Genomic DNA, 27,654 nt, shown 5'->3' with positions numbered 1-27,654 from the left:
TTCATCAATGTAAGGAATAAAAAGCACACAGATATGAAAGCATGAGACTGTAAGCCATCAAGGTTGCAAAATAGACATGCTCACACACACACACACACAGACACAGACACACACACATAGGGAAATATGAGACTGGTGAAACTGTAACAGAGAAATGTGAGAATATGTGAAATCAAATCAATGAATCAAATAAAGGGGAGACATTGGGTCCAAAATGCAAAGGTCACACACTATGTCTCTCTCTCTTGAACACACGCACACACACACACACACACAGTGTAAGATCAAACGATGGAATTCTTAGTAACCTCCAGGCCTATTGCAGCACATATGTGCTCTTTTGATGTGTTTATTAGAGGTTGAATTCAAATCAAATACTGTCAAACTACCCATACTACTTCTGAATAGGATGTCTACTTCATAAATTGTATGAAAATTATGGAAATACATGGTTCAGATCACTCAAAACATATATGAAAATGGAGGCGCCCTTATATGGTCAGTAAGGAAGCTTGGCGTTCCATGCATCTAGTGAAAAAGTTTGGTATGCGCCAAAATAAAATCTTGACTGAAAGCTTATTTTTTGAGATATCAACCTAAAATTTGGAACACAACTTCTTAAGATTTTTGGCTTTCATTTTCTTGCAGTTTTAGAGTAAAATATATTTTATAATATATATATTTTATATAAAATATAAATAATAAAAAATTTACATTGTTCATTTTTATTAACTCAAACTTTCATAACTTTTTTTCTGTTTCACTTTCCATACCAACCATAGGTCTATATTCCAAAGCATTCTTGAATTACAACCATTTAAGTTTGGATAGTGATTTTCATGTCTATGCGAAAATAATATAATTTTTATTTTATTTTTTAAAAATAAAATAAAACAACCAAACAAACAAAAAACTTGACAAAAATAGTCTTTGAGAATCACTTATTATAAATTAAAATCCACAACCTGAAAAAAAATAGGCAAATATGTGCAAAAACAACTAGAATTCACAAGCCTTTCTACAGAGGCTGTAAATCCATCTAGTGGTTAAAATATGATATTGCATGATAATTATGCTCACTACATCCACCAGATGGCTCCAATGTGATTTAAAAAAATGTTTTCTATAGGCCAAGGATCCACTTTAACCTGAAATACAGCATTAATTAAAAAATAATAAAAATAATATATATATATAAATTTTCTATTATATTCAATGGGAAAAAATTGATCATAATTATTGCATAAATATTAATTATTTTCATAAAATTCTCTCAAAACACAAAAAAGAAAAAGAAAAAATATTATTGAACAAAAATAAATTTCATTGATTTTACTGAAAAAAAATAAAAATTGATTTCAGGGGTCCGGTCACTTTTGACCGCGAAGGTCTTGAGTGTGACTGGAAAACGAAGAACTCCAGAGGGTTAAACGCGAACCTGTGACCGGATGGCCGTCACATTTCACATTAAAAATGTATTCTATAGTTATATTCGTTTGAATATGTGTGCGCAGGTTTGTAATTTCCCTACAAACCATGCCTAAACAAACTACTTGTCTTGCCTATACATTAGATAAAGAATTTTGTTTTATTTTATCACTTCGGGGTATGCAAACCGGATTTTCAACAACGCTTAATCTGTAGAGTGGGAAAGGGATCCTCCATAGGGAGAGGATAGTTGACACTTCAGCACTGCATTGTCATCGGGTCCAGGCGAATCTCCTTCGTCAGATCTGGATACGGCCTGGATCCGGCAGGCTGCGGGAAAAACCTCGGGATAAACAAAGACACTAAAGTTAGCGTAGATGCCATTCTTCTTATGGTGTAACGAGTACATCTGGATTTAAGGGAAGTGTTCCCAGTTCCGGCTGACCTAATCTATGCAGCCTAACATTGAATTATAGAAGTCTATAATGTATTATGTGTATGCTAGGTCAAAGAGATGTGTTTTTAGTCTAGCTTTGAACTGACAGAGTGTGTCTGCTTCCCGGACAATGTTAGGAAGACTGTTCCAAAGTTTTGGTGCTAAATAGGAAAAGGATCTACCGCCAGCAGTCGATTTTGATATTCTAGGTATTATCAACTGGCCGGAATTTTGAGATCGCAATAGACGTGAAGGACTATAATGCTTTAAAAGCTCACTCAAGTACTGTGGAGCTAACCCATTTAGTGCTTTGTAAGTAATCAACAGTATTTTAAAATGTATACAATGTTTAATAGGCGGCCAATGCAGTGTTGACAGAACCGGGCTAATATGGTCATATTTCCTGGTTCTGGTTAGAACTCGAGCTGCTGCGTTTTGAACTAGCTGTAGTCTGTTTATTAAAGGTATTGTAGGTCGGAATTTTATAAAAAAAACTTTTTTCCAAATTTGTTTAAACTTTCTGTATATATCAATGCATAATTAAAATGTAAGTACTCTGATAAAAAGAGTATACAAATCGAGTGACTCTAGACCGTTTAATCTGCACTAAACACAGCTCATTATTTCCTTCCGGGACGAAACAAAGGATTTGCTTAGGCGACTGTCACTCTCTCGCAACCATGGCAACCACCCTTTTGCCACACAGGCCCTGCCCACTTGCACGTTTCCATTTGATTTGAGAAATTCAAGAGGCACGGAACCTAGGAATAGCAAAACAATGGCAGAGAAAGACCAATCATAATGCAGTTCGCGAAGGCAAACCTTAACCAGGCAAAAAAAGGAAGACAGTAACGTTACTAAAAAAGGTAATGAACAAAAAGTCTTTGGATAAACAACGAAATAAAACGCGTGTCAATATTGGCGTGGCTTCCCAGCGATGGCGAGAACTGAGAGACCTCAAGGGGCTGAAAAGTGACGCCTTGTGACGACCTCCTCTGCTTCGCCCTCGACCCCGGATCTGTCCTCGAGCTGACGATGCGGTACTTGTCTCTGGAGAGTGATTATCAGATAGTCCTCATCAGAGTCAACAATACTTTCATCATGGAAACTCTTACATGCAGAACACCGTACGGTATGTTATGAATGTTACACGAAATTCATCTTCATCACAGTGTAAATGATGGCAATGGAAAAACGTGTATCATGCAACCTGTTTTTAGCTTTGCCTTATAGATAACTAGCTCGTTAGCGAATCAATAAATATATATATTAAACTTTACCAATATCAATATGCTAGCTTGATAGTGAGTACTAAAATACATCTTATTTGTTTATCTTCATAATGATAAAGTTAGATTTTTTTATTACATGTGATTCTGACATGATGTCACTACATGCACTGCGCTCCTTCCTCTCCGCTCGTCTCAGGTAAATAATGCGTCTTCAGCTCACGGTCGGAGTCGCGCGTTCATGTGTTTTTGGGGCGTGGCTTTGGAAGGAGCCCAGAAGGGAGGGGGTGGAGTGAATGGAAATAATGAGCTGTCTTTAAAACAGTCGTGAGAGGTCTACAGACACTTGATTTTTATACTTTCTTTTTCAGAGTACTTAGATTTTTATTATGCATTGATATATACAGAAAGTTTAAACAAATTTGGAAAAAAGGTTTTTTATAAAATTCCTACCTACAATACCTTTAAGCGTGCCGGGCAACCACCCAGTAGAGCATTACAATAATCTAGTCTTGATGTCATGAACGCATGAACTAATTGTTCTGCATTTGTTAATGAGAGCATATGGCGTAATTTAGATATGTTTTTAAGATGGAAAAATGCAGTTTTAAAGATACTTGACACGTGACTTTAAAATGAAAGATTGGTATCAAAGAGCACACCCAGGTTCCTAACTGACGACGAAGACTTAACAGACTTAACAGAGCAGCGATCAAGTGTTAGACAGTATTCTAGGTTATTACGTGTGGAAGTTTTTTGTCCAATAATTAGAATCTCTGTTTTTTTTCAGAATTTAGTAGTAGGAAATTACTGGTCATCCAATTTTTTATATCAGCTATGCATTCCGTTAATTTTGTGAATTGGTAAGTTTCGTTTAGGGTTGGAGTGGGGTTAGTAGTTGCTCCACAATATAGAGTCAAACCAAAATGTATTCAGACACCTTGCTATCCTCACTTACATAAATTAAGTATAGTGTCCTGCATCCACTAGAAAAATATCAAAAATTATATCTGGTGTCTGAATAATTTTTGGTTTGACTGTAAAAGTAGCTTAAAAATATTTATAAAATCATGTCTGCTTTTACAAATGCAAAGAATTATGCGTGTTGATCTGACACATAAGGCAAACAACAGAAAGGAATGGAGTACCCTGTGTGTCGAAAAATGATGCTAAAGGGGTACCCTGTGCGTTAAAAATGTGACGCAGAGGGATCCTCACCAAGCGCCAAGTGACGAGTTGGGTGTGAGAACGTGTTGCTTTTATATTGTACTTCCAGCAGTGTTAAGTCAGTTTGTTATTTACTTCTCCAGCTGTGTTATTTCCCATTATGACCCTCTACCCTACTCTCTTTATGTTTTTTTTAAACAAACAATTATCATTATGCCCAAATTTTGCCAATGCCAAATTAGTTTTGGTTCCTGTAAACAATTGTTGTCCTTAAGTGGCATTAGACAACGCTTAGCTTAGCTTGGCTTGGCTTTGCTAATTAAAATACTGTTCCAGAAATAAGAAACAGATTTTGTCCCACATATGCGCCTTGTTTCTAATTACCTATCCATTATTCCCACATGTTTTGTTTGCTGTGAGGGATCAAAGACTGTAGCAAGATTCAGAAAGCTAAACGCTCAGCGTTCATTAGTTTCCTGGTTTGTGTGACAGGGTTTACCTGGGAAGGTTGGAGAGCAGGGCTTACCAGGTGAACCAGGAGAGAAGGTGAAATCCCCTGTTTTCTCATACATGGTACTTAATGCTGATTAGTGTGCTGTAGCCGCTGTGCAATGATGTCATGTCCAACATTTACCATAGTGAGGTTACTATGATCATATGCAGATGCAAGGAAAGGCCAGCAATAATACAGTCATACAGAGTGGCTGCAGAGTGTGACAGTGAAGAGAGGGCATCCTTTCTCCTTTATAGTTCTTGACTGCCCAAAAGTTATCGCTCTAGGCCAATCAAAGTATTTTCAACCATACATGGACCATTGTTTAGACTTTGTTCATTATATTCTACCCTTGAAGGCAGAGGCCCCCCTATCAAGCACTCAAAGGACAAGTTCGGTATTTTACACTTAAAGCCCTGTTTTAAGATCGTTTCTGGTGAAATAGAACGGTTAAGATTGAAATTTGGACACATGCTGCTGGCTCGAGAATTTTCGGTTTCTGTGGTTGCATACCCCCCCCCCCTACCTCCACAATGGTTGCATAGGTGCACTGGAACAATCCTTCCTAAAACGCATTAAACTTTAGTTTACAAAGACGTGAAACTCACCGAGTGGTCAAGGGTGTTCACTGATATGCTCACACAAAAATCGCTGCAAAAGATCTTCTCGACTTGGACAAAAAATACGATAAAGTGTAAAATACCGAACTTGTCCTTTAACACATATAATGGTCACATTCCTTATGGCAGAGGCTCTCGTCACCCACACATATAATGGTCATATCCATAAGATCAATAACTGTTCTTTGTTCTATTACATCAGCAGAGAAGCATGCGGTCACATGCAATCCTCGGAAAAATTATTACTGCCTTTCTAAGCAATTACATTAATATAGAAAAGTTAAACAGAGAAAATGCAAACATATAGTACAATGTTCAATAAGGATAACATTTAATAAAACATATACTGATGAAATTTCTTCCACAATAATCTCCCAGTATTGTTATAAAATGAATGATGTTAAAATGTCAATACTTGGTCACAAAATGGAGTAACTTTTTTCCACACTTTCTAGGGTGCAGTTGGATCTCCTGGGATTATTGGCGAGCAAGGCTTGATTGGAGCTCGAGTAGGTTTCTTCATTTTAGCTGCAAATGGCTTTATTCAGGAGAGATGCCATATTTAATTTAATAACACTTAAAATACATACATATTTCCAAAAAAATTTACAATATACAGAATAAAAAACATTCTTTATGAAAAAGAAGTGTGCTTAATTATGAAACAACAAAAATTCCAAGCCACTCATGTTGTTTGCCATACATATATATGTAAGATATGTCAGTGCAAGTTGCTTTCAGTTTTAATTAAAACAGCTGAAACATGCATTTTAGTCATGGACTAGGCTTAAGTCCTTAACCGGGGGCAAAAGTGTTTCGGCTTTGCACAGCCTTCTTCAGAATGCACATCCATTGTTCACACAAACATTCTTTAAACTATTAGCAATCAGTGGATCATCAAAACAGTTGGGTAACCAGTGGAAGTGGCTATAACCAGCCAACTCCTACACAACACATTACAGTAATTTGTGCTTAATTATATTGAATGTGCACTTCCAGTATACTTCAAATATTACAAGTATTTGTTTTTTAAACAGTACTTAATAGTACTAAAGTGTATTTAAAGAGAGTACACTGTTAAAATGTGCACTTTGTAATTTTACTGTACACTTATTTTGTGTTGGCATACTAAAGCACATGTAAGGTACTTGTGTAATTTACAAATGTATTTAAATACGTGAAGTTTCAATAGAAATGACACTTATACACTTAAGTATAATTAAGACACTTAAGTATATTTTAGTTTACCATGAATGCATGTCAGTATATGTATACAGCAGTACACTTTTACCATATTTCAAAGACAATTATAAAATTATATATAAATATGTACTTAAGTCCTACTTCAGTGGGTCAAAAAAACACTGTAAAGTTCAGCTAATTGCATTTAATTTCAATTAACATGCAATTAAGTGTAAAAAACAACAACTTTACATTCAGTTCATACTTAAGTATATTTTTAAGGTATATTATTTCCTTACTCGTACTCACATACTCTTTTTAAAAGGAGGATAAAGTGTACTTGTTTTTCACAAGGGATGGTTTATTAGATGCAACCTTGAAACTACACGTTTGTCCCTCACAGCATTGTTTTCATTTGTGTCAAGTTAAATGTGGCATCTACCCAGATTAAAGTCCATATCTGTCTCTTTAAAGTAGTACAGTGAATTTATTTAAACAAATCTCTCGTTTAGGGTGACCCTGGGCTTGATGGAGAGGCTGGTCTGAGCGGTCCTGATGGAGCTAAGGTCAGAAAACTGACAAATCTTTTTTTTTTTTTTTTGCATGATCACTTAATTAAGATGTCTGTAAACATTGTTTAGTTCTTTGCTTGGATAGATAATATTTTATTGACCCTAAGTATCAACAAGTGTTGTTGTCTCTAGGGTGAAAAGGGGGATATTGGAATGGAGGGAGAAACAGGTGAAAAAGGAGCCATCGGATTTAAAGGAACGGAAGGGCGTCCTGGAGATCCTGGCTTAATAGGCATCAAGGTGCTTGCTCTTTTCTATTTGGAAATATCAGATCATTTTGTTGAGATATTCATGTGCGCCTTACAGTGCTATTGTTTTTGCATATTTAGCGGTAAGAAAAAAAGTTATTGATTGTGGTATTTTGCTTGTTATTACAGTTTCCTCGATTTCTAACATACTACCAGTAACTGATTCATTTGGCACATTTCCCAAAGCATTCTTTCAGTTCTCAAAACAAAGAAATATTTCTCAAAACGCTCAGCACATTTCACCTGTTTCACACACATTCAAATTGTATTAATGATTTCTGAAAAACTACATAAGAATGGCCTCATTTTACACGGGTTTAACCATGTTCTTATTCATAAAACACAAACACATAATATAAATAACTCAAGTGTCACAATGTGAACTCAAATAGCACACATTTATCCATGAGTAAACATGAAGTAGCAAAACTACTTTTACTGTAGTGTAAATAGTCACTGAGCTGTAAGTCACTGAGCTGTAAGTCAGAACCCAGTAAGATGTTTTTGTTACAGTGTTATGAATTGATCTCACTAGTGTTCACTAGGCAGGAAGATAGTCTGTGTATTTGTTAGGTTTTGTGTCAAAAGAGAATATAATTTTTATATAATTATTATTTAAAAATATTTGATTTTGACCGAAAAGTTTGAGGTATGTTAGTTGGTGTATTCTTGAGATCGTGTTTATAGTTTAGGAATAGCAGTGTGTTAGCAATTGCTAAAACTGTAAATTCTGGGATGGAAAATTAAGCAAATCTAAGCCTGCTAAAAAAAAAATAGTTTACCACTAAATTAGATTGTTTTGAGAAGTCAGGCTGGTTTGGTTTGCAGGTTTTAGAGAAGTTTTGGTCACTTACGTATAGCTGGTCAGGCTGGGTTAGAGTTAGGTTAGGGTTAACCACCTTAGGCTGGTTTCAGCAGTTTCTCTGCAGGACTGGTATAAACCATTTCACTCTAGGTCACTTTATATTGCTGTACCACATGCTTTAAAGTTTTATTGAAGAAGTGATGTTGGATGACAGCAAAGACAAACTGCACATCCTTGTGGTTGTGCTGAATGATCAAACTCTTAGAGTTTGATCATTCACTCTAGAGATATTGCTCTATTCGTTTTTGCAGTTTGTCAACTCTGTAATGTTAATTGCAGGGCCCTGAGGGTAAACCTGGAAAAATTGGTGAGAGGGGAAAACCTGGAGAGAAGGTATTTTATGTTTGACATTTCAGTTTACATGGTTACCCATCAACACTCTCAGTACATATCATTAGATATCAGTGTGTGTTCTTCCAAATGTAGAGTATAAATGATGCTTAAATTCATTTCAGGGCAGCAAAGGTCACCAGGGTCACCTTGGCGAGACTGGACCAATGGGAGAGCAAGGTTCCATGGGTTTCATCGGGCCAAAAGGAAGCAGAGGAACTACTGGATTTATGGTACATACATTGTTGTTTTCAAAGGGCTGTCTTCTGCAAAATCATATTTTAATGTGCTACGTCAATGCCGCCAACCGAAACGGCATGAAAAGAGGAAGAGAGAAATAATTATAAATGCTTTTCTCTGAAAAAGCCTTGTCAGAGATATATTGTTTGATTTTAAACATCTCATATTACATCAACATACCACAGAAAATGCTAATATTTGTGTTTCGTTTTGGCAAGAATGCAATGTCTTATTTTGCTATCTGAAACTAACTCAGATCCCATGGCTATCATTTTCAGGGTGCTCCAGGAAAAATGGGTCAGCAAGGAGAACTGGGTTTAGTGGGATATGAAGTAAGTGTTATTTAACATAGACATGACTTATAAAACTTTATTTTACCTCAGCATAAAGGGCTACAAAGTCGAAACATCTGCTCTGCATCATGTGAAGTTCTTCTGAGTTAATAGGGCTTGTTAGAGCTAGTTGACTTGTCTTTGAGTGCTCAAATGGTTCCATACGTCACTTCTTTTCTTTAATTTTTACTTTAGGGTCATCAAGGACCACAAGGTCCAATGGGATCCCCAGGACCAAAAGGTGAAAAGGTAAAAAAAATCTAAAAAGATTTCGGTAACAGTTATAAGAAATCTTGGTAACACTTTATTTTAAGGTGCTTGTAATAAGCAGTAATTAACAGTTAATAAGACACTTATAAGACCTTATAAGATGCATATAAGATGCATATAAGCATTAACTACTTCATATAAGGGTTAATTAAAGGTCCAGGCCCTGAAGAGATCAGGGAAACTACTCCCTCTTGGGAAGGTCAATTTTTAAGGGACTGGGAGTTTGTGTTACCATTTATGTTTGTTCGGCTGTTCTAAAAGTGCAATGTATTGATACTTGAGAATTTTTTTTATTTTTATTTATTTATTTATTATAATTAGTTAATGCTTATATGCATCTTATAAGGTCTAATAAGTGTCTTATTAACTGTTAATTACTGCTTATTACAAGCACCTTAAAATAAAGTGTTACCAAGATTTCTTATAACTAGAAGCTAGTTTCAGAAGCCCAAGAAATCTAACAGATGATTTCTTTGTTTTGGATAATAAAAACAAACATTGTATTTTCCAAAAATCTAAATGGACTTTGGAGTATAACCTTCTTTTAAATCACCTTCCAGATTTTTATCAACTCTAATTTATTGATGTTGTTTTACCTTAGGACGACATACACAGCACATGGCCAACTATATACAATATTTTAGGTAGAAAATTTCAGAAATTAATGCTTAAATCAATTTATACTATTTTCAGGGAGAGCAAGGAGATGACGGGAAGGTTGAAGGTCCACCTGGTCCTTCAGGTGACATCGTGAGTCAGTCCGCTAGATTTACTACACATTTATGTCTTGTTTTGGGAGAATTCTGGATGCCAAACTGATCAATGTGTTTGGTTTTCATTGGGATTCAGGGAACTGTCGGCAACAGAGGAGAAAGGGGAGAGCCAGGTGACCCTGGATACCCAGTAAGTTTTTTGCTTTTTATTTTATACACATATGTTTTTGAATAAATAGATAACTAATTAAATATACTTTGTATGTCAATTTTTGAATTTCAATTTTTAAATCTAAAAGGGTCATGAAGGTGTTCATGGAGAAAGAGGAAACCCGGGGGCTCCTGGACTCCCTGTGAGTAAATCTACCAATAATTACATCTTTAAACCTGTGTTATTTAATATCTTTTTGATATGCTATTATAGTTTTCTTCATATTTTAAATTAGATTTTACCTCTGTATAGTTTTTATTGTTTTATTAAGTTTATAGTAATTTAATAATGGTTTTTAGTTTTAGTTTATTTAGTTTTAGTTATTTTAGTACTTCAGCTTAAACTAAATGAAAATGAGAAATGTTGCTTTGGCAACTAGCTGAAATAAATAAAAAGAATGTTGAAGTTTTTTATAATTTATTTTATTTCAGTAAATGTTAATTTTATTTCAAATAATGAACATTTTTTATGGGTTTAGTTAACGATAATAACCCTGCTTTAAACTGAATTCTAAAATATAAATTTTCATAATTTTGTTCATCTTATTTTCCCTGTCTCTAACCACAGGGAAATGCAGGCCCTAGAGGGTTTCCAGGGCCTAAAGGATCCAAAGGCAATAAAGTAATATACCATGTGAACACAAACATTATGTTGATAATGTGCACACACATGGCCTCTATTTTAAATCATATACCCCCGGTTTCACAGACAATGTTTAAGATTATTCCCAGACTAAAATGCATGTTTGAGCTGTTTTAACTGAAAGCAACTTGCACTGACATATATCTTAAAATATGTCAGTGCCATTGTTTTGTCTCAAGATGCACACTAGTAATGTTTTTTTTTCTAAGGCATGTTTATTAAATCTACTTAAATGTCCTAACTGAACTAAGGTCTAATCCTGGCTTAATCTAAGCCTTGATTGTGAAACCAGGCCATTATATCCATCTCAACTGAATAACCGATTTTATTCAGGGTCCAAAAGGCAAAAACGGTCTTCGTGGTGCATCTGGAAATCAAGGGTCTCCTGTAAGTACGTTTCTTACACACTGAACTGAGTTCAGTGACATCATGATAAACCTACAACAGTTGTGATTCTCCCACAGGGTCCTGTTGGTCTTCCTGGTCCCAGAGGAGTTGTTGGTCGTGAGGGTCTTGAGGGTTATCCTGGGGTTGATGGAGCCCTCGGGAAAGATGGAGCTAAAGGAATGCCAGTAAGACAATGAATGTAATTCTCAATGCTCTCAATGTAACACTTTATATGGCCCAGGTGCTTTTTGTGGTTTGTGATGTTTTGGTTTGTTTTTCCTCCTCTATTATGTGCGTTAGGGTGAGCATGGTAGTGATGGGGAGGTTGGTCTTCCTGGAAAACCAGGTCCTCAAGGAAATGCAGGTGTACCAGGTTTGCCAGGAATTCAAGGCTCTTTTGGCCCAAAGGTAACTTGCTTATATGGATAGTGACCTGCTCTTTGTGTTTGTGTGTCACCCCTATCTGCACAATATATGCTGGTTTTAGCTTAAACATTCCACTATGTTGTGACTTAGGGTGACAGGGGCATCCCTGGCCAAACTGGACCTCCAGGCAAAAGAGGTTTTAATGGGGGAATGGGATTTCCTGGAAAACAAGGTGACCGAGGAGTCAAAGGGCAACCTGTGAGTATCGCTTGTCCGTTATCGATCCATTACAAATAGGACAACCACATCAACAAAATATTGCTCCAATGATGTCAGATTGCTTAAATGATGAATCTCTAAAAATCAAACATAATTGCTGCAATCAGGCAGTAACTTCTTACACAACTCTCTAAAATACTTGATTCTGACTGGACAATTACAGCATTTTGACTTTTTAACAATGACACAGTGCACCTACCTAGATGATATACTGTACCCTACCATTCAACACTTTAGGTTTTTTTATGTTTAATTTTTTTAAACAAGTCTCTAATGTTTACATAGGCTCAAGAAACATTATTATTTTATTATTATCACTGTTGAAAATGGTTGTGCTGCTTAATATGTTTGTGGAAACTGATACAATCTTTCAGGATTCTTTGATGAATAGAAAGTGCAAAAGGACAGCATTGAAATATTTTAACATTTATTTTAACATTTTCTTTACTTTCACATTTGATCTATTTAATGCATCCTTGCTACATGAACGTGTTCATTTAAAAAAATAATTAAAATCTTACTGGCCCTAAACTTTTGAATGGTAGTGTATATATACACTCACCTAAAGGATTATTAGGAACACCTGTTCAATTTCTCATTAATGCAATTATCTAATCAACCAATCACATGGCAGTTGCTTCAATGCATTTAGGTGTGTGGTCCTGGTCAAGACAATCTCCTGAACTCCAAACTGAATGTCAGAATGGGAAAGAAAGGTGATTTAAGCAATTTTGAGCGTGGCATGGTTGTTGGTGCCAGACGGGCCGGTCTGAGTATTTCACAATCTGCTCAGTTACTGGGATTTTCATGCACAACCATTTCTAGGGTTTACAAAGAACGGTGTGAAAAGGGAAAAACATCCAGTATGTGGCAGTCCTGTGGGCGAAAATGCCTTGTTGATGCTAGAGGTCAGAGGAGAATGAGCCGACTGATTCAAGCTGATAGAAGAGCAACTTTGACTGAAATAACCACTCGTTACAACCGAGGTATGCAGAAAAGCATTTGTGAAGCCACAACACACACAACCTTGCGGCGGATGGGCTATAACAGCAGAAGACCCCACTGGGTACCACTCATCTCCACTACAAATAGGAAAAAGAGGCTACAATTTGCAAAAGCTCACCAAAATTGGACCGTTGAAGTCTGGAAAAATGTTGCCTGGTCTGATGAGTCTCGATTTCTGTTGAGACATTCAGATGTTAGAGTCAGAATTTGGCGTAAACAGAATGATAACATGGATCCATCCTGCCTTACCACTGTGCTGGCTGGTGGTGGTGGTGTAATGGTGTGGGGGATGTCAGGGCCGGCCCGTGGCATAGGCGGTATAGGCAAATGCTAAGGGCGCCACCACTCAATAGGGGCGCCAAAATGAGTGAACGAGTGAATTTAAAAAAAAAAAAAATGTTTTTTTACTAATACTATTTTAAAACCATTAATTCGAAATACTACAAAATAAAGCAAAACAACTCCACAAAAACTTAACTAAGTCCCCCGACTCCGGTCCGGCGCATCAATCTTCCCCCGCCCAGCGAGTGCTTGAAGTGCGCCAGAAACAGAGCGCGCGCGATCAGTTTACTGTTGGTCATTTGTTGTGTAGCGTCGCCCCTCGCCGCATCCAATGTAGACAGCATTGCTTTCGTTTGAGGGGGCTTAACACACTCAAGCACTAGAAACGGGCCTGATAGCTCGCGCCAGGTCTAGACACGGTGAAAGTTTCCTCATTGTGACGGATGGCCGAATTTTCATGACACATTTAAATTAGCATTATAGCCTGCGATAGATACAGTGCCAAAAAGAAGAGGACACAACAAGGGGATAAAGACAGAGGTAAAGTGATGTAATGAATGAACAGTTTATCTAATTGCATAGTAGTAAGATACTATAATTTAATGGCAGTTATTTTTACCTTATAACTTATGCTAACAGTAGTTCTGAGTTCTTCAGAGCCCCCAGACAATGGGATTTGTAACAATCATTTCAGTCTTATTTAGACTCATTTACTATCACTTTGATTATTTAATATTTTACTATACAGTTGTGCAGTTTTAAGGGGGATATATGGCATTTTTTAAAATTTATTTGCCAAAATTATTAACGATATTTAGGCTATAGGCTACAGGTTTATTATGTTTTATATAAAATTCACATTAAAGCAGACATTTCGCAGTTTCATTCATGTTGAAAACACGAACCGTGCCATAATTTAGTGGAAGATTGCTGCCATCAACTCCCAAACAAACACTTTTGCTAGTGCTGAATGAGTTTGTGCATGAATGACATTTGGACGATGACATCACTGTTTTATCCAGAGCGGCTATATATAAATTAGATAAATTAATATTTTTTTTTACAACAAAATAAACCATCACTGAACATACTTAAGCTTGATTATGACACTATTTTCTTCTAGATCTGGTGTACAGGAGAAGCAAACTTTGTTGCATTATTTTCCTGTTATCACTGTAAAGCTGCCTTGAAATAATCTGTATTGTAGGCTAAAAAGCGCTATATAAAAATAAAGGGGACTTGACTTGAATGCTAGATGTAATGCTCTTGCTATATATATATATATATATATATATATATATATATGACTAAATAATCACCAACACAATGATGGGGTGAAATGGGCTGTAATGCATGGGGCACCAGGTAAAATCTTGCCTAGGGCAGCAAATTGGTCAGGGCCGGTGTTGGGGGGTGTTTTTTTGGCACACTTTAGGCCCCTTAGTGCCACGGCCTACCTGAGCATTGTTTCTGACCATGTCCATCCCTTTATGGCCACCATGAACCCATCCTCTGATGGCTACTTCCAGCAGGATAATGCACCATGTCACAAAGCTTTCTTGAACATGGCAATGAGTTCACTGTACTAAAATGGCCCCCACAGTCACCAGATCTCAGCCCAATAGAGCATCTTTGGGATGTGGTGGAACGGGAGCTTCAAGCCCTGGATGTGCATCCCACAAATCTCCATCAACTGCAAGATGCTATCCTATCAATATGGGCCAACATTTCTAAAGAATGCTTTCAGGACCTTGTTGAATCAATGCCACGTAGAATTAAGGCAGTTCTGAAGGCGAAAGGGGGTCAAACACGAGTATTAGTATGGTGTTCCTAATAATCCTTTAAGTGAGTGTATATACATGTTTTCAGTCTATTTATCAGTTAATGAATGAATGACAGTGACATTTCTTTAACACTTATTGTCACAAACTGTTGTTGACACTGTTCTGTTTGATTTTCTCTTTAGGGTGATACTGGTGAACAGGGATTTCCTGGAGTTCTTGGAATGTTTGGACCACAGGTAAACACACTTATTGTACTACTGTTATCACATAAATTAAAAATTTCATAAGAATTGTCGTGTTTACTTTAATATGTGTTGCTGGGCTTTTTGTGAATGATCTGTGCATGTTACAAATAAAAAAAAGCTTGTCTTCGTAATCTTTCATCCAAATGTAATAATTTCCTCCACATCCTTTTTAAAGGGTTAGTTCACCCAAAAATGAAAATGTTGTCAGTAATTACTCACCCTCATCTTGTTCCAACCCCGTAAGACTTTCGTTCATCTTCAGAACACAAATTAAGAAATTTTTAATGAAGTCTGAGAGCTGCCTGACTCCTTCATATGCTGCTGCTAGGTAATTGCATCTGCCAGCCCAGAAAAGTTAGTAAAGTCATTGTTAAAATAGTCCACCAAGTGACTACAGTGGCTCAACCTTAAGATTATCAAGCGACGAGAATACTTTTTGTGTGCAAAAAAACAAATAAAAATAACGACTTTTTATTCAACTATTCATTTTCTTTCTTGTTTTTTTCCTCTGATGTGAGTTCACGAGAGCGCCACGACGCATGCGCGAGAACTGAGAACCTTTAACTGATGTTACCTAACCACCTGCCATATAGAGACCACAAGAATTCCAATCAAGTCCCTTCCTTGAATACCCTTTTTCACATGGAAATGTCCTCTTTATTCTGAGTATCTGAAATGATTTCCTGTTTTACCAGAGGCTAAAAAAGGGTAGATTTCACCACAGTTCAAATCTATTTCATAAAGTAAAGCTAGGTGCTTAATAATGTTTAATGATGCTTACATAAAACCAGTGACTAGTCTTGTGATTAATGAACAGTCTAAAAAGAAAAGGAAGAGCACATTTATCTGATTCGTCAGAATCCAATTAATCAGGCAATCAGTAATTGTTTACTTCTCATTTAAATGCTAAGCCGTCAAGCAAACAATGCAATCTACTGTAGCATTTCATTACAGCTGTAGAAGCACTGTTGCGTAAGATGAAAAATAGCTTCTTTAAGCAGCTTAGAGAGATCTATTCATGCAGTATAACCAAAAGCTTTGTGCTGACATTTGTTTTAGTTTAAGGCCGAACAGTTTTGACCTCTAAAGTGTTTCTGTCATTTACAGGGGCCACCCGGAGACCTTGGCTCTGTGGGTATCCAGGGCCCAAAGGGTCCTCTGGGTTTAATGGTAAGTACCACTGTGAGAACTGTTGTGAAAACACCAATGAGTTGGATGAAGAGTTCTTGATCAGCAACTACTGTAGGTGTTTCTTCTTTTAAGGGGATGCAAGGAGCCATTGGACCCGTTGGTATCATTGGGCCTAGTGGTAACCCAGTATGTATGAACCCTGAATCACTCAAGATGTTTCACAGGTGGCTTCTAATTGGGTGCATAATCTAAAAAGATCCTTCTCTTCCTCTCTTTGTATTAGGGACCACAAGGAGATAAAGGAAATAGAGGGGAAATGGTAAGAATCTTTTTGAAATGCTGAACTTCTAATACGTATGGTTCCTATATAATCCTGTTTTAGACTGGCATTTGCATAAGCTCACTTCCTGCCTTATCATATGCGTTCAGTGACATTACTGAGATGGGAGTCTAAGGGCCCCGATTTACTCGCAGCAAAGTTCTTTTTCATTCTTTGCTAAGGGGTAAAAAGAAGTTGAAATGTTCTTGCAGCGGTAGAATGTTAGCTAACTTTCAAATGCCGCTCACGCTGCTGTGTAGATTAATATATAAATATGTGCTGGGCGCTTTGCTCTAAATAACAAAATAAACATACAACACAAATGACAGCAGTGAGAAAACAGCAGTTAAGAAAGCATCTAAGCATAGGGATGTGGATATGTTTGCATGAGCTCTGCAATTTGGCAGTCCATTTGAGTAGTCATGTTTATTTATAGCACTTCATAGCAAAGCAATCAGCTTTACAGCATTAATAACAGTGTCACTTTCAATTAGAATTACAGCTTCAATTTCTACTGTTAAGCAGTGCTCCAGTGTGTTTTTTAGTTTATTTTTAGTTTATTTTTCTTGCGCCTGACCTCAACTGACATTACAGAAGAAATAAGACAGGAAAGATTTCCACTTAAAAGAAGGTGAAGCCCCAGAGCACAGCTACCTATTATGTAATCACAACGTAATTACGTAGTTCAAAGGTGTTTACCAGTGTAACGTTTCTGGAAAGATCACTTAGGCAAGGTGTTTAGAACTCCTGAAATGCTTAGTTGTGGCCTAATTTTGTTTGAAATGATATCACACTAGTTCGTTCTTCGATTTCGCTTGAAGTATATTGGGGTCTTAGGGGTGTGTCTCAATCTCCTCAAGTGCACTTCCCAGGGATTAAACCATTTCTAAGGCTGTTGCATTGTCAACTCAAAATTGTTCCAAGTGCACTCAAACATTCACTTCACTGGAATGAGACTTAGCCTATGACACTTTTAAGCTACATTCAAATTAGCAGGAAGAACCATTTCTAGTCAATTTGAATAGTGAATAGTCAAGTGAATACATGTTTGAAAAGGGTTCGCCACTGAAAATAACATTTTGTGTTTCTCCTTTTATTTTAAATAGGGTGTTCAGGGACCCAGGGTATGTTTCCCCAATGTCCTTCAATGTAACTACCCATGTATATTCAGATACATTAAGTAGTACTATTTAACCAACAAAAAATTTTTCTTTTCGCCAACCTTTAGGGACATCCAGGTCCTCGCGGACCACCTGGACCTCCAGTAAGTAGTCTTAATGCATTTTAACAAACAAATGAATAGTATTTGTCATGCTCGAATTGCATTTAGCTGAAGCTCATAGTAATCAGTAGCCTGGCATGCCAGACCTACATCAAGATGTTAGGTCTGGGAACTCTCCATTGACATACCTCAATCCGAGGGGCGGGATAAACGGTTACCTTTCAAAATCCCTCTGCACGCAATAGGATAGCGCTACAACCAACCAGAGCAACGAACGGTTGTGGATGAGTGAGTCCCATGCGTTTTTCCACCAGCGGAGCTAATTGATGTATTAAACTTTTGCCGTATCAGGTCGGCAAAACTCCGAACACATCTTCCTTTTTTAAGAATGACTTAAGTGACGTTCTCTTAACTCCAAGTCCTCCAGAGTCGCGGCCAAAGCCGATTCGAAAGACCGCTGCATCTTCATTGTTTTCAAGTAGCAGGAAAATCACCTATGGAAATCACGTGGAAGGAACGTCATGAACAGCACATGTTTCGTGCAATGAACAGCACGTCATTGTGTTAAGCCCGCCCGCCGACTCTATACACGATGTGATTGGCCTGACCAGTTTTTGGTTTTTACAGCTCAAAAGCCTATGGAGAGTTGCTAGACCACACTGGCTGCGAAATAATTTTCGCTGCCGCTAGGGTGCGTCTAGATTTCTAGGCTAAGTAATCAGTGCTTTCTGTTTCTTTATCTCTCATTGGTTTATAGGGGCTTCCTGGTGTATCTTTTGCTCATGTAAGTATGCCTAGAATATATTAAGGTATCTTTGTCAGTCTTGGCCACTTGAGAGTATGTGCATGCGACAGGAGGTAAGAGCAGAAGACTGTCTAATAAATGCCAAAGCTTAGTGCCCTTAATGCACACTGAATCCACATTATCTCTAATACTACTTCTGAGCAGCATTTGAGGCTAAGCATATCCCATCATTCATCACGTTCAGAAACTTGTGTGCCCCGAAATCACGAAAATTTGCAAAAAACTTTCCAGTGTAAGTTAAATTAATTAGAAATGACATATAATTTATTAGGAAAATGTGTTGCACATTTTATTGGTACAGAGATATTTTGCTACTTTTATTTGCAACTCCCTTTATCACTTAATTAGAAGCAATTCAATTGTCATCTGTTACTTAGAGACTACTGAACGGACATTTAAAAGTTTATTTTAAAATTCAAAGTATTTAAAACAAAAGTGTGTAAATAAAGCTCTGTAAAAATGCATTTATACAACACTATGATGTAAATGTGTCCCATTGACTAATCAATAGTTATACACCCTCTAGATTCTAGAATACTTGGGCCAAATACAGGAAAATACATAATGTAAATAGACAAGTAATCAAGTCCAAAGACCGCAAGTGTAGGTATTGGGACAGGCCCTCCTTCTCAAGAAAAAGGTTCTCACCCAAAGCATGGGGGTGGGTGCAGTAGTTATTACATAACGGATAGAAAAACATGTACACAAAAAAAATATGCTTTTTCATTACCAAAGAAAAGTAAATAAACAATTTCAAAGAAAGGGACTGAAGTCAACCCCAACCACATTTATTTTTTCCTGTTTCTATTGCTTCCATTATAAGAATATTGCTGTTATGAGCTACCTGAAAATGTCTCACATAGGATAGTACCTATCCTTCATTCAAATGCTGCTTTGTTCTCCTAAAAATAAAAAACCACTCACACTTACATGATAGCCGATACACCACATATTGTGTTTGAATATAGGAAAGAATCTTTTTCTCTTAAATCATTGTACCGTTTACCTTCCTTCATAGTCGTACTCTACTTTGTTTTCTCTTAGGAAAATGAGGCTCTTGGTGCTCCTTCACATGTTTTTGATTCCCGCTTTGCGTTAAGGTCTGAGGTAGGTGCCAAATAGTGTTCAAAATGTTCAAAAGCTTCTGTGTCAGAGCCAAGTTTTAGTTTGCGATATCATTGACATTAGCAAATAAACTTGACCGCAGAGCAGTGAACTCGGTTGGCATCCTCACTTAGCCTAATCAGGTAATTACTACTGTTAAAGGGGCTATAGGTAAGAAGTTTCATGTATTAATCGCTTTTTTTTTGCCAATGTGTGAACAGCTTGTAGCAAAATTTAAAAACCTCCTTCTCTGACTTCCTAGTTTGTCTATGGCCTGTAGACTGATTTTTATGTGAAAGACTTTGGACATTTTTGCCAGGAAAATCAAAAGGATTTTGTAAAGTATTGTCTACGGAGGAGAGTTGCAGTGAGAACCCAAGTGCAGTTTATTAAACAAAACACAGATAAACAAAACAAAAAAAAGACTAACTGACTAGACTCAACAAAAGCGTGTTAGAACCAACAAAACTAGACAAGAGACAATGGGAACATGAGGGCTATATTCACACAAATACTACTGACTAACAAGAAACACCTGTGAACAATCAGTCAATGAACCAATAGGAACATACACATGAGACTAGGAAAGCACATGACATGATCACATGACGGGATAAGGGAATCACATGACAAACAGGAACAGTGACGATGGCTGTGTCCGAAATCTCCACTCAAACCACTACTCCCTTACCCCTATGTAGGGGGTAGGGAGTAGAGCACTATATAGTGAGCTCACAAGCATAATAGAAACACCACTTTCGGACACTACTCGATCGTCTCTCGGCGCCGTTGATTAAACGCGCCATCATCTGTCAGCTGTTGCCGAGCCAGCTCTGGGCTAAATAGATTTTTTTTTTTATATAAATACATTACATTATATTGAGCTTATTTCTCCAAAATTGTAAAATTAAAAGTCATTTCTGGCCGTTTCTGTTATAATGCGTTACTCCACACATGATTATAACTTATAAACATAAATAAAATTAATATTTCATATATTTTCATTTTCGCGTCATACCGTTTTCTCTTGCCTGTCGACATTAGGGAAAAAAAAAACAGATCTACGTTATCAAATATCTTGCTCATAATACTCTTAATAAAACAGCTTTTAGACTCTGTGAAGATGCCACTCAATTTATCTTTTCTGTTTGTTTGTTCTCGTGATTCAGAAGATTTTGCGGATTAGCAAAAGAAACAGGATTTCTAGACACAGAAAACAACGTGCTGTTCTTGCTACGCTAGCGAGACGTCGTCAAATTGTAAGTTAAAGATGAAGATGATGCTGATAGGTCTTTTACGATCAGCGCAATGCATGATGGTATGTAGGGCTTGGGTTAGTGACCATCGGTTGTACACTACTTTTCAAAATGCATTCTGGGATACATTGAGTGGACTATATAGGGTATAATAATCATCACTATACATTCGGACAGCACTACAAAATGGCGAGCTCACTATATAGTCCACTCTATAGTGAGTAGTGGGAGATTTCGGACACAGCCTATGAAAACCACTAAATAAAAGATATGAAAACATGACCGTGAACCAAAACCAAAGCGTGACAGATGTGATGTTTATGTGAGCTCCCAAGACCCTGGCTTCCATTCAATAACACATGAAATGAATGCTTATACAATGTTCAGGATAATGCCGAAATAGATATTCTGTTCTGTTAAGTCAATGTAGCGTGCAAAGAAAAGGGAGTAATTCAAACTATAGTCTCACATACTCACAACTTTTTAATGAAGTAAAATTAACCTGCTCATGCGTTATAATGACAACATCATTAGTTCAACAAAATACAATGTGGGGATGACAGTGGCGATGATTTACATTGAATACGAGCGAGAGTGAGCGTGCAGTGTAATCGTGCAGAATGAGTGAAATCTGAGCAGCAAATGAATGCTTAGCTCACAATCCGCTGTCTCCTCAAAACAGTCCAAAAGGGTCCCGCAGCATGTGACGCACATATAGTAGACACAAGTGTCGTTCACTCTGCTGCTCATAATAGCACAGATTAAAAATAATACATATTGACACGCGTTCTGTTTTCTATCATGCGCCATTCACGTTAGTGATGACGAAAGATGAACACAAATGCGCCAGGTAACGATTGAATCAAATGAGTGTGAAACCAGACCATCGCTGCCGGACGGACACCAGGAACAATCATACTCGGATTCAGACCTCAGCATAGATGCCCAGTGTGAAAGCCCCTAGTCACAGATAATCTGCAGTGCAAACATCAGACCATTTTGACTTTGTTTCATTCTATTCCACAGATGTATCAGGATCCTGACCTTCCAATGCTGGACCAGGGGACCGAGATCTTTAAGACTCTCCACTACCTCAGCACCCTGATCCACAGCATCAAGAACCCGCTGGGCACCCAGGAGAATCCAGCCAGAATGTGCAGAGATCTGTTTGAATGCGAGCAGAAGTTGAATGATGGTGAGTACATTATATTCATTGTAAATTTCATTGGCGTTCGCTATCGCTATAGCTACATTAATACAACCAAATATGTAAAATAATAAAGATAGCTAATAGCCAATTGCAGTTGTAGTTTGTCATGAATGATAGGAATGGACTCATTCATTTTATTTTTATCTTTTCTTTACTAAAGGCACTTATTGGATAGATCCCAACCTGGGCTGCTCCTCTGACAATATTGAAGTGACATGTAACTTCACCAATGGAGGTCAAACCTGCCTCAAGCCAGTCGCTGTGTCCAAGGTCTTTAAAGCCGGCAACCAACCGTAGAACATTATGAGCAGGATTACGCTGAATTTAAACAGCCATATTTCAGGAAGCTCTGCTTTTGTGTCCATTTCTCTACAGAATAGTTTAAAATCTGTCAGCATTTCTTCCCCCTCATGTTGTTCCATTGTTCTAATTTATCGATTATATTGTTATTTGTTTTCTAAAGTTGGAGACTGGAGTGAGTCTGATCCAGATGAACTTCGTTCACCTCCTGAGCTCAGAGTCTGTGCAGATCATCACCATCCACTGCCTGAACGTCTCTGTTTGGGCAGCGGGGGATTCCAATACTCCTTCCTCTAGTGCAGTGTACTTTAAAGCCTGGAACGGACAGATAATCGAGCCTGGCGGATTCATCGAGCCTGATCTGATAAAGGATGAGTGCTGGGTATGCATAAAGTAATACAGGTTTTTCCAAACAAGGGTTTGTGAGGAAACTGCAGGGAGTTTGTGTGCTGATGAAAAGCTCAAATTAAAGTATATAAATGGGACTGTGCAATAATCGCGATATAGCTTTGTTGATTAAACATCGATATAGTCTGATGCATTGCGTGTTTCACAGTGTGGCACTGTTTTATGATCCGGTGTCTCAGAGCGCCTCAGTTCATAGTAAATGCACAAACTCTATCTCTGCATGCGCTGCGATTTTAACGTGCATTTGGGAAAGAGACATGTGCCATTGTTTACTTTATTTACACATTCGCATAAATTCCAACATTGCGTAAATTTCGAACGTTTATAGCATTTCATCAGTATTCCGCCAACATAAAAACTGGAGAATTTGAAATGTTAAAAGCTCTACGGTTTGATTGTTTTGTAATAGTATTTGTATTGTAACTTGCAATGTAATATAAAATGATTCTAATTATTCTCATATTTATTTTTAACTGTAATTTACAACAGTAATATATTTCTGTCTTCATTTTTTGCAAAGTTAAAACAATAACTATTATTAGTATCATTCAATTTGATAATGTTCTTAAAACAGTTTACATTTAATGTGGACTGAGACACTAAAAAGAGATTTAAAGGAACACTCCGACTTTTTGGGACTTTAGCCTATTCACCTTATCCCCCAGAGTTAGATAAGTCCATACATACCTTTTTCATCTCCGTGCGTGCTATAAGTCTGTTTGACGCACCCACCGCTAGCCTAGCTTAGCACAAAGACTGGATGTAAATGGTTGCAGCTAGCATACTAATCCAAATAAGTGACAAAATAACGCAAACATTTTCCTATTTACATGTTGTGATTTGTATAGTCACAGAGTGTACAAAAACAAAGTCACATGAGACAGACATATTTTAACCGTATAAATACTGGGAACTATATTCTCTGAAGGCGAAGCACTGCTACTCGGGCGGAGTGATAACCGCAGCACCTGAGACGCGCCGTGGTGAGGAGCAGAGAGCGCGTCTCAGGTGCTGCGGTTATCACTCCGCCCGAGTAGCAGTGCTTCGCCTTCAGAGAATATAGTTCCCAGTATTTATACGGTTAAAATATGTCTGTGTCTCATGTGACTTTGTTTTTTGTACACTCTGTGACTATACAAATCACAACATGTAAATAGGAAAATGTTTGCGTTATTTTGTCACTTATTTGGATTAGTATGCTAGCTGCAACCATTTACATCCAGTCTTTGTGCTAAGCTAGGCTAGCGGTAGGTGCGTCAAACAGACTTATAGCACGCACGGAGATGAAAAAGGTATGTATGGACTTATCTAACTCTGGGGGATAAGGTGAATAGGCTAAAGTCCCAAAAAGTCGGAGTGTTCCTTTAAGTCCACTTTAAAGTAAAAATAAAGCAATGTTGTTGAATGGGTGTTCTCCTTGAGCTTTTGACATACAAGAGGTCATCATTATAAGAATATCCTGTAAGTTTCAGAACTGAAAACTTCCTTGTAAGTCCAAAGCGAGCTTCTATTGTTATATAATTTAAATATTAACTTCAAATCTCAGGGGGTACTTCGAGTAAATATTTTACGTCTTAAGGGGTTCAGCCTTTTTGGCAATGTAAATACTACTATTTTACACATGTCATTATTAGGATAACTTATTATTACAACTGATCCTTCCACGTTTTATCCTCTCAGATCACAGATGGACGATGGCATCAGACACAGTTCATTTTCCGGACACAGGACCCAAACTTACTGCCCATTGTGGAGGTCTACAATTTGCCCAGCTCTAAACCTGGCTCACATTACCACCTGGAGGTGGGCCCTGTATGCTTTTTATAAAGAAAGCTACAATGGAAGCCAAAAAAACCCTGATCAACAGGATTACAGAGTTTCTGTTAGCCTAGAGGCCAACAAAACTGGCCTGAGTTTTGTACCTTTCCTCTCAAGCATGGACCTCAGCCTTTAAACATGAGGAAAGAGGAATCGAGAGCAGCTTTGGAGGAAACAAGACTTCTTATGCGAGCAGCTCGAGATGAGAGATGCTGTCTTTTCAGAGCAAAACAAGGCCTGGATATGTTGGAGGTGGTAGAGGTGCTTATTAAACGCTGTTAGAAGTCTTAATTTATTCACAGTTGTGTTTTTCGCACATGATCCATTTTGGAGAAGCTATAATGAGCTTAACATTTATTTGTAATGAAGTACTTATTTTGTATTCTATAGTTATACATGATCATGTGTATTTATACATGTACATGTATGTGTGTATGTATACTTTCTGTAAAGTGCAATATGAATGAACAGATTGTTTTTAAAAGATGAATCTTCTGTTTGGCTGTTCTAAGGAAGTGAGGTTTACTGTCACTCATATCATTCAATTCAGGTTTATTGTCGTGCGTACTTGTGTATATCTGCGCGTCTGTTATAAAAGCCTCAGATACCAACACACTTATGCATTCATTCATAGCCAGAATATGAGTCAAGGTGAATCCAGACTTGAAAAGTAACATGTAAACATCTACCTCCCATCTCTAATTTTTTGGTGTTTTGGGAACGTACGTTTTAAAGAAATGGATTCACATGCATTTAACTCCTGTGGTTAGATTTCTGTTTTTAACTGAAGTGCCTTTCATACCTTAAAAGGGAATATTTTTGTAAACAAAAATTGAAACGAAAGTTAAAATGATCTCTTTTTTCCACCCAAAAATACTTTTTATCCTCTATTATGCCTTATTTGTACAAATATTTGAACTTTAAAGGCACAATAACTATTTTATTATAGCAGACATGGTGTTGTCATAAAGCATTATGCTTTATCACTTAGCTGTAGGCCATTCCATCATTAAGTACATTTATGCAATTGAATACGCCCTATCTGACTGCAGAAGTAATTGTTTGACATGGAAAATATGCTCAGCTGCGTCAAAATTACTGATTTTTGTGTCTTTGTTGAGGTGTGTGCTCAAATTACAAACCTGAGTTGTAATATTGCTGTTGCTGATCAAAATGAGAGCACTAGAATATTCCACTATATTACGTTTGTCATGAGCAACAGCTTTGACATCATGGTGAGCTAATTATTTCAATATCTGTGACCAAAAAGAGTTAGGTATGAAATTCTTGTGAAATATTTGTTTTGATCAAAACTGTCAGGAGCCATCTTATCTTGCCACAAGAGGTTGTTAAATATCTGTTCTTTGTATGTGTAAATTTGAGGTCTCATTGTAATGCATGTTGTGATTTCAGAGCAAAGAAAGAGGTGGATATTCTTATAATGAATATTTTTACATTACCTTCAAAAAACCAAAGAACAAAGATTTCAGTTTTGTGTAAATTAAATCACATTGATACCACAGAAATATGAGTATGGAGGACAGCAGTCTATCTATATTTGTCTATCTGAAGTTGTTTTGGCCATTTGAATAAATAAAGAATGATGAAAACATGCTGACAATGTTCATACCCACCCTCGTTTTGTTCCAAACCCGTATGCTTTTGTTTTATCAATGAAACACAAAAATAGCTTGAAGAATCTTTACGACACTCTTGACCATATGATGACAGTTCAGATTGACCGTGAACCAATAAAAAAATTAAACGTATTTACACTACAGTAGATTCATTGGGCAATGGACACATCTATTGCCCAATGAACTGTCGTTGGTGGTGTTTGCTGCCAAGTCATCAAGCTCCATCAAAGGACGTCTCAATTTGAAGGATGCTTGGAAGGCGGCCTTCGCTTTGCTTCCTTCTTTCGGCTTATTTTGAAGGATGCATCAAGTGTATCCTTCACATGCCTTCGATCATTCACAATACTTTGCACACATACCAATTCATGGGGAAAAAAAAACAGATGATAAATGAGTTGGCACTGAGCTTGTCTGGGTTTATTATGAAGGCATATGTTACCTTTTGTTTTGCTGCAAATTAAGCCACTGGGAGACCACAGACAGTTGTCATTCACTATATTGCATTAAAGAAAGCCAGTTGATATAAAGATTTTTAATACAAAGTATTTTTCCTAAATTGAGTTTTAATAGTATTTTCCATGACCATGGGGGCGGGAACATGTGTGACGCAGCCATGCGCACTTACTAGACCGTGGCGTGGCAGTGTCTGAAATCACCCCATTTGGCATTAAATAGCCACTATTTGAAGGGAAAGCCACAATGGACTGCAATAACCACTCTCCAACTGATGTACGCTCAACCAGAGATGGTCTTATTATTGGGAAATACGAAGGTCCGGGGTGACTCTACCATTGGAGAAAGCGTAACGCTAACTAGGGTCACGTGTGCCTTGATAACCAATCACACAACCTTGACGTTATTAGCTGCATCCAAAAACTAAGGCAACTGACTTGTTGCCTCGCTGCCCTATCAACCAATGACTTTGCAGGCAGTGGTCGCGCATGAAGGTAGGTACCTCACCTAACTGATTTCGGACAGACTTCTGAGCAGTGGCGCCTCCAGAAATTTTTCATAGGGGTGGCCTGATGGGGCTACTTAAAATCTTGGGGTGGCACACCAAAACTATAAACCATAATTTCAGAATTTTATTCTACTGTTGTAGTAAACCGACCTGTAGA

At 37.4% G+C, this 27,654-nt stretch overlaps 1 protein-coding gene across 1 annotated transcript in view; it reads left to right on the top strand.

The window, feature by feature from the left end:
• col27a1b (collagen, type XXVII, alpha 1b) overlaps nt 1-26,511 on the top strand; it is a 115,004-nt gene extending 88,493 nt beyond the window's left edge. The window contains exons 34-61 of the mRNA XM_056236916.1: nt 4,753-4,806; nt 5,829-5,882; nt 7,068-7,121; nt 7,260-7,367; nt 8,520-8,573; nt 8,696-8,803; nt 9,089-9,142; nt 9,338-9,391; nt 10,106-10,162; nt 10,262-10,315; nt 10,425-10,478; nt 10,904-10,957; nt 11,312-11,365; nt 11,443-11,550; nt 11,666-11,773; nt 11,882-11,989; nt 15,264-15,317; nt 16,434-16,496; nt 16,590-16,643; nt 16,741-16,776; nt 17,883-17,900; nt 18,005-18,040; nt 18,756-18,782; nt 19,848-19,910; nt 22,190-22,358; nt 22,534-22,643; nt 22,837-23,055; nt 24,762-26,511. Of these exons, the coding sequence (XP_056092891.1) occupies nt 4,753-4,806; nt 5,829-5,882; nt 7,068-7,121; nt 7,260-7,367; nt 8,520-8,573; nt 8,696-8,803; nt 9,089-9,142; nt 9,338-9,391; nt 10,106-10,162; nt 10,262-10,315; nt 10,425-10,478; nt 10,904-10,957; nt 11,312-11,365; nt 11,443-11,550; nt 11,666-11,773; nt 11,882-11,989; nt 15,264-15,317; nt 16,434-16,496; nt 16,590-16,643; nt 16,741-16,776; nt 17,883-17,900; nt 18,005-18,040; nt 18,756-18,782; nt 19,848-19,910; nt 22,190-22,358; nt 22,534-22,643; nt 22,837-23,055; nt 24,762-24,908 (2,133 nt within the window). The 3' untranslated portion in view covers nt 24,909-26,511. The remainder of the gene's footprint in view (nt 1-4,752; nt 4,807-5,828; nt 5,883-7,067; nt 7,122-7,259; nt 7,368-8,519; nt 8,574-8,695; nt 8,804-9,088; nt 9,143-9,337; nt 9,392-10,105; nt 10,163-10,261; nt 10,316-10,424; nt 10,479-10,903; nt 10,958-11,311; nt 11,366-11,442; nt 11,551-11,665; nt 11,774-11,881; nt 11,990-15,263; nt 15,318-16,433; nt 16,497-16,589; nt 16,644-16,740; nt 16,777-17,882; nt 17,901-18,004; nt 18,041-18,755; nt 18,783-19,847; nt 19,911-22,189; nt 22,359-22,533; nt 22,644-22,836; nt 23,056-24,761) is intronic.
• Nucleotides 26,512-27,654: the final 1,143 nt, after the last annotated feature.

Source organism: Rhinichthys klamathensis, unplaced genomic scaffold (genome assembly GCF_029890125.1).
Source record: "Rhinichthys klamathensis goyatoka isolate OS25496 unplaced genomic scaffold, OSU_Roscu_1.1 h1tg000019l_1, whole genome shotgun sequence".
Lineage (NCBI taxonomy): Eukaryota > Metazoa > Chordata > Actinopteri > Cypriniformes > Leuciscidae > Rhinichthys > Rhinichthys klamathensis.
Note: the sequence above shows the minus strand (reverse complement) of the source record. Positions and strands in the feature narration are given on the sequence as shown.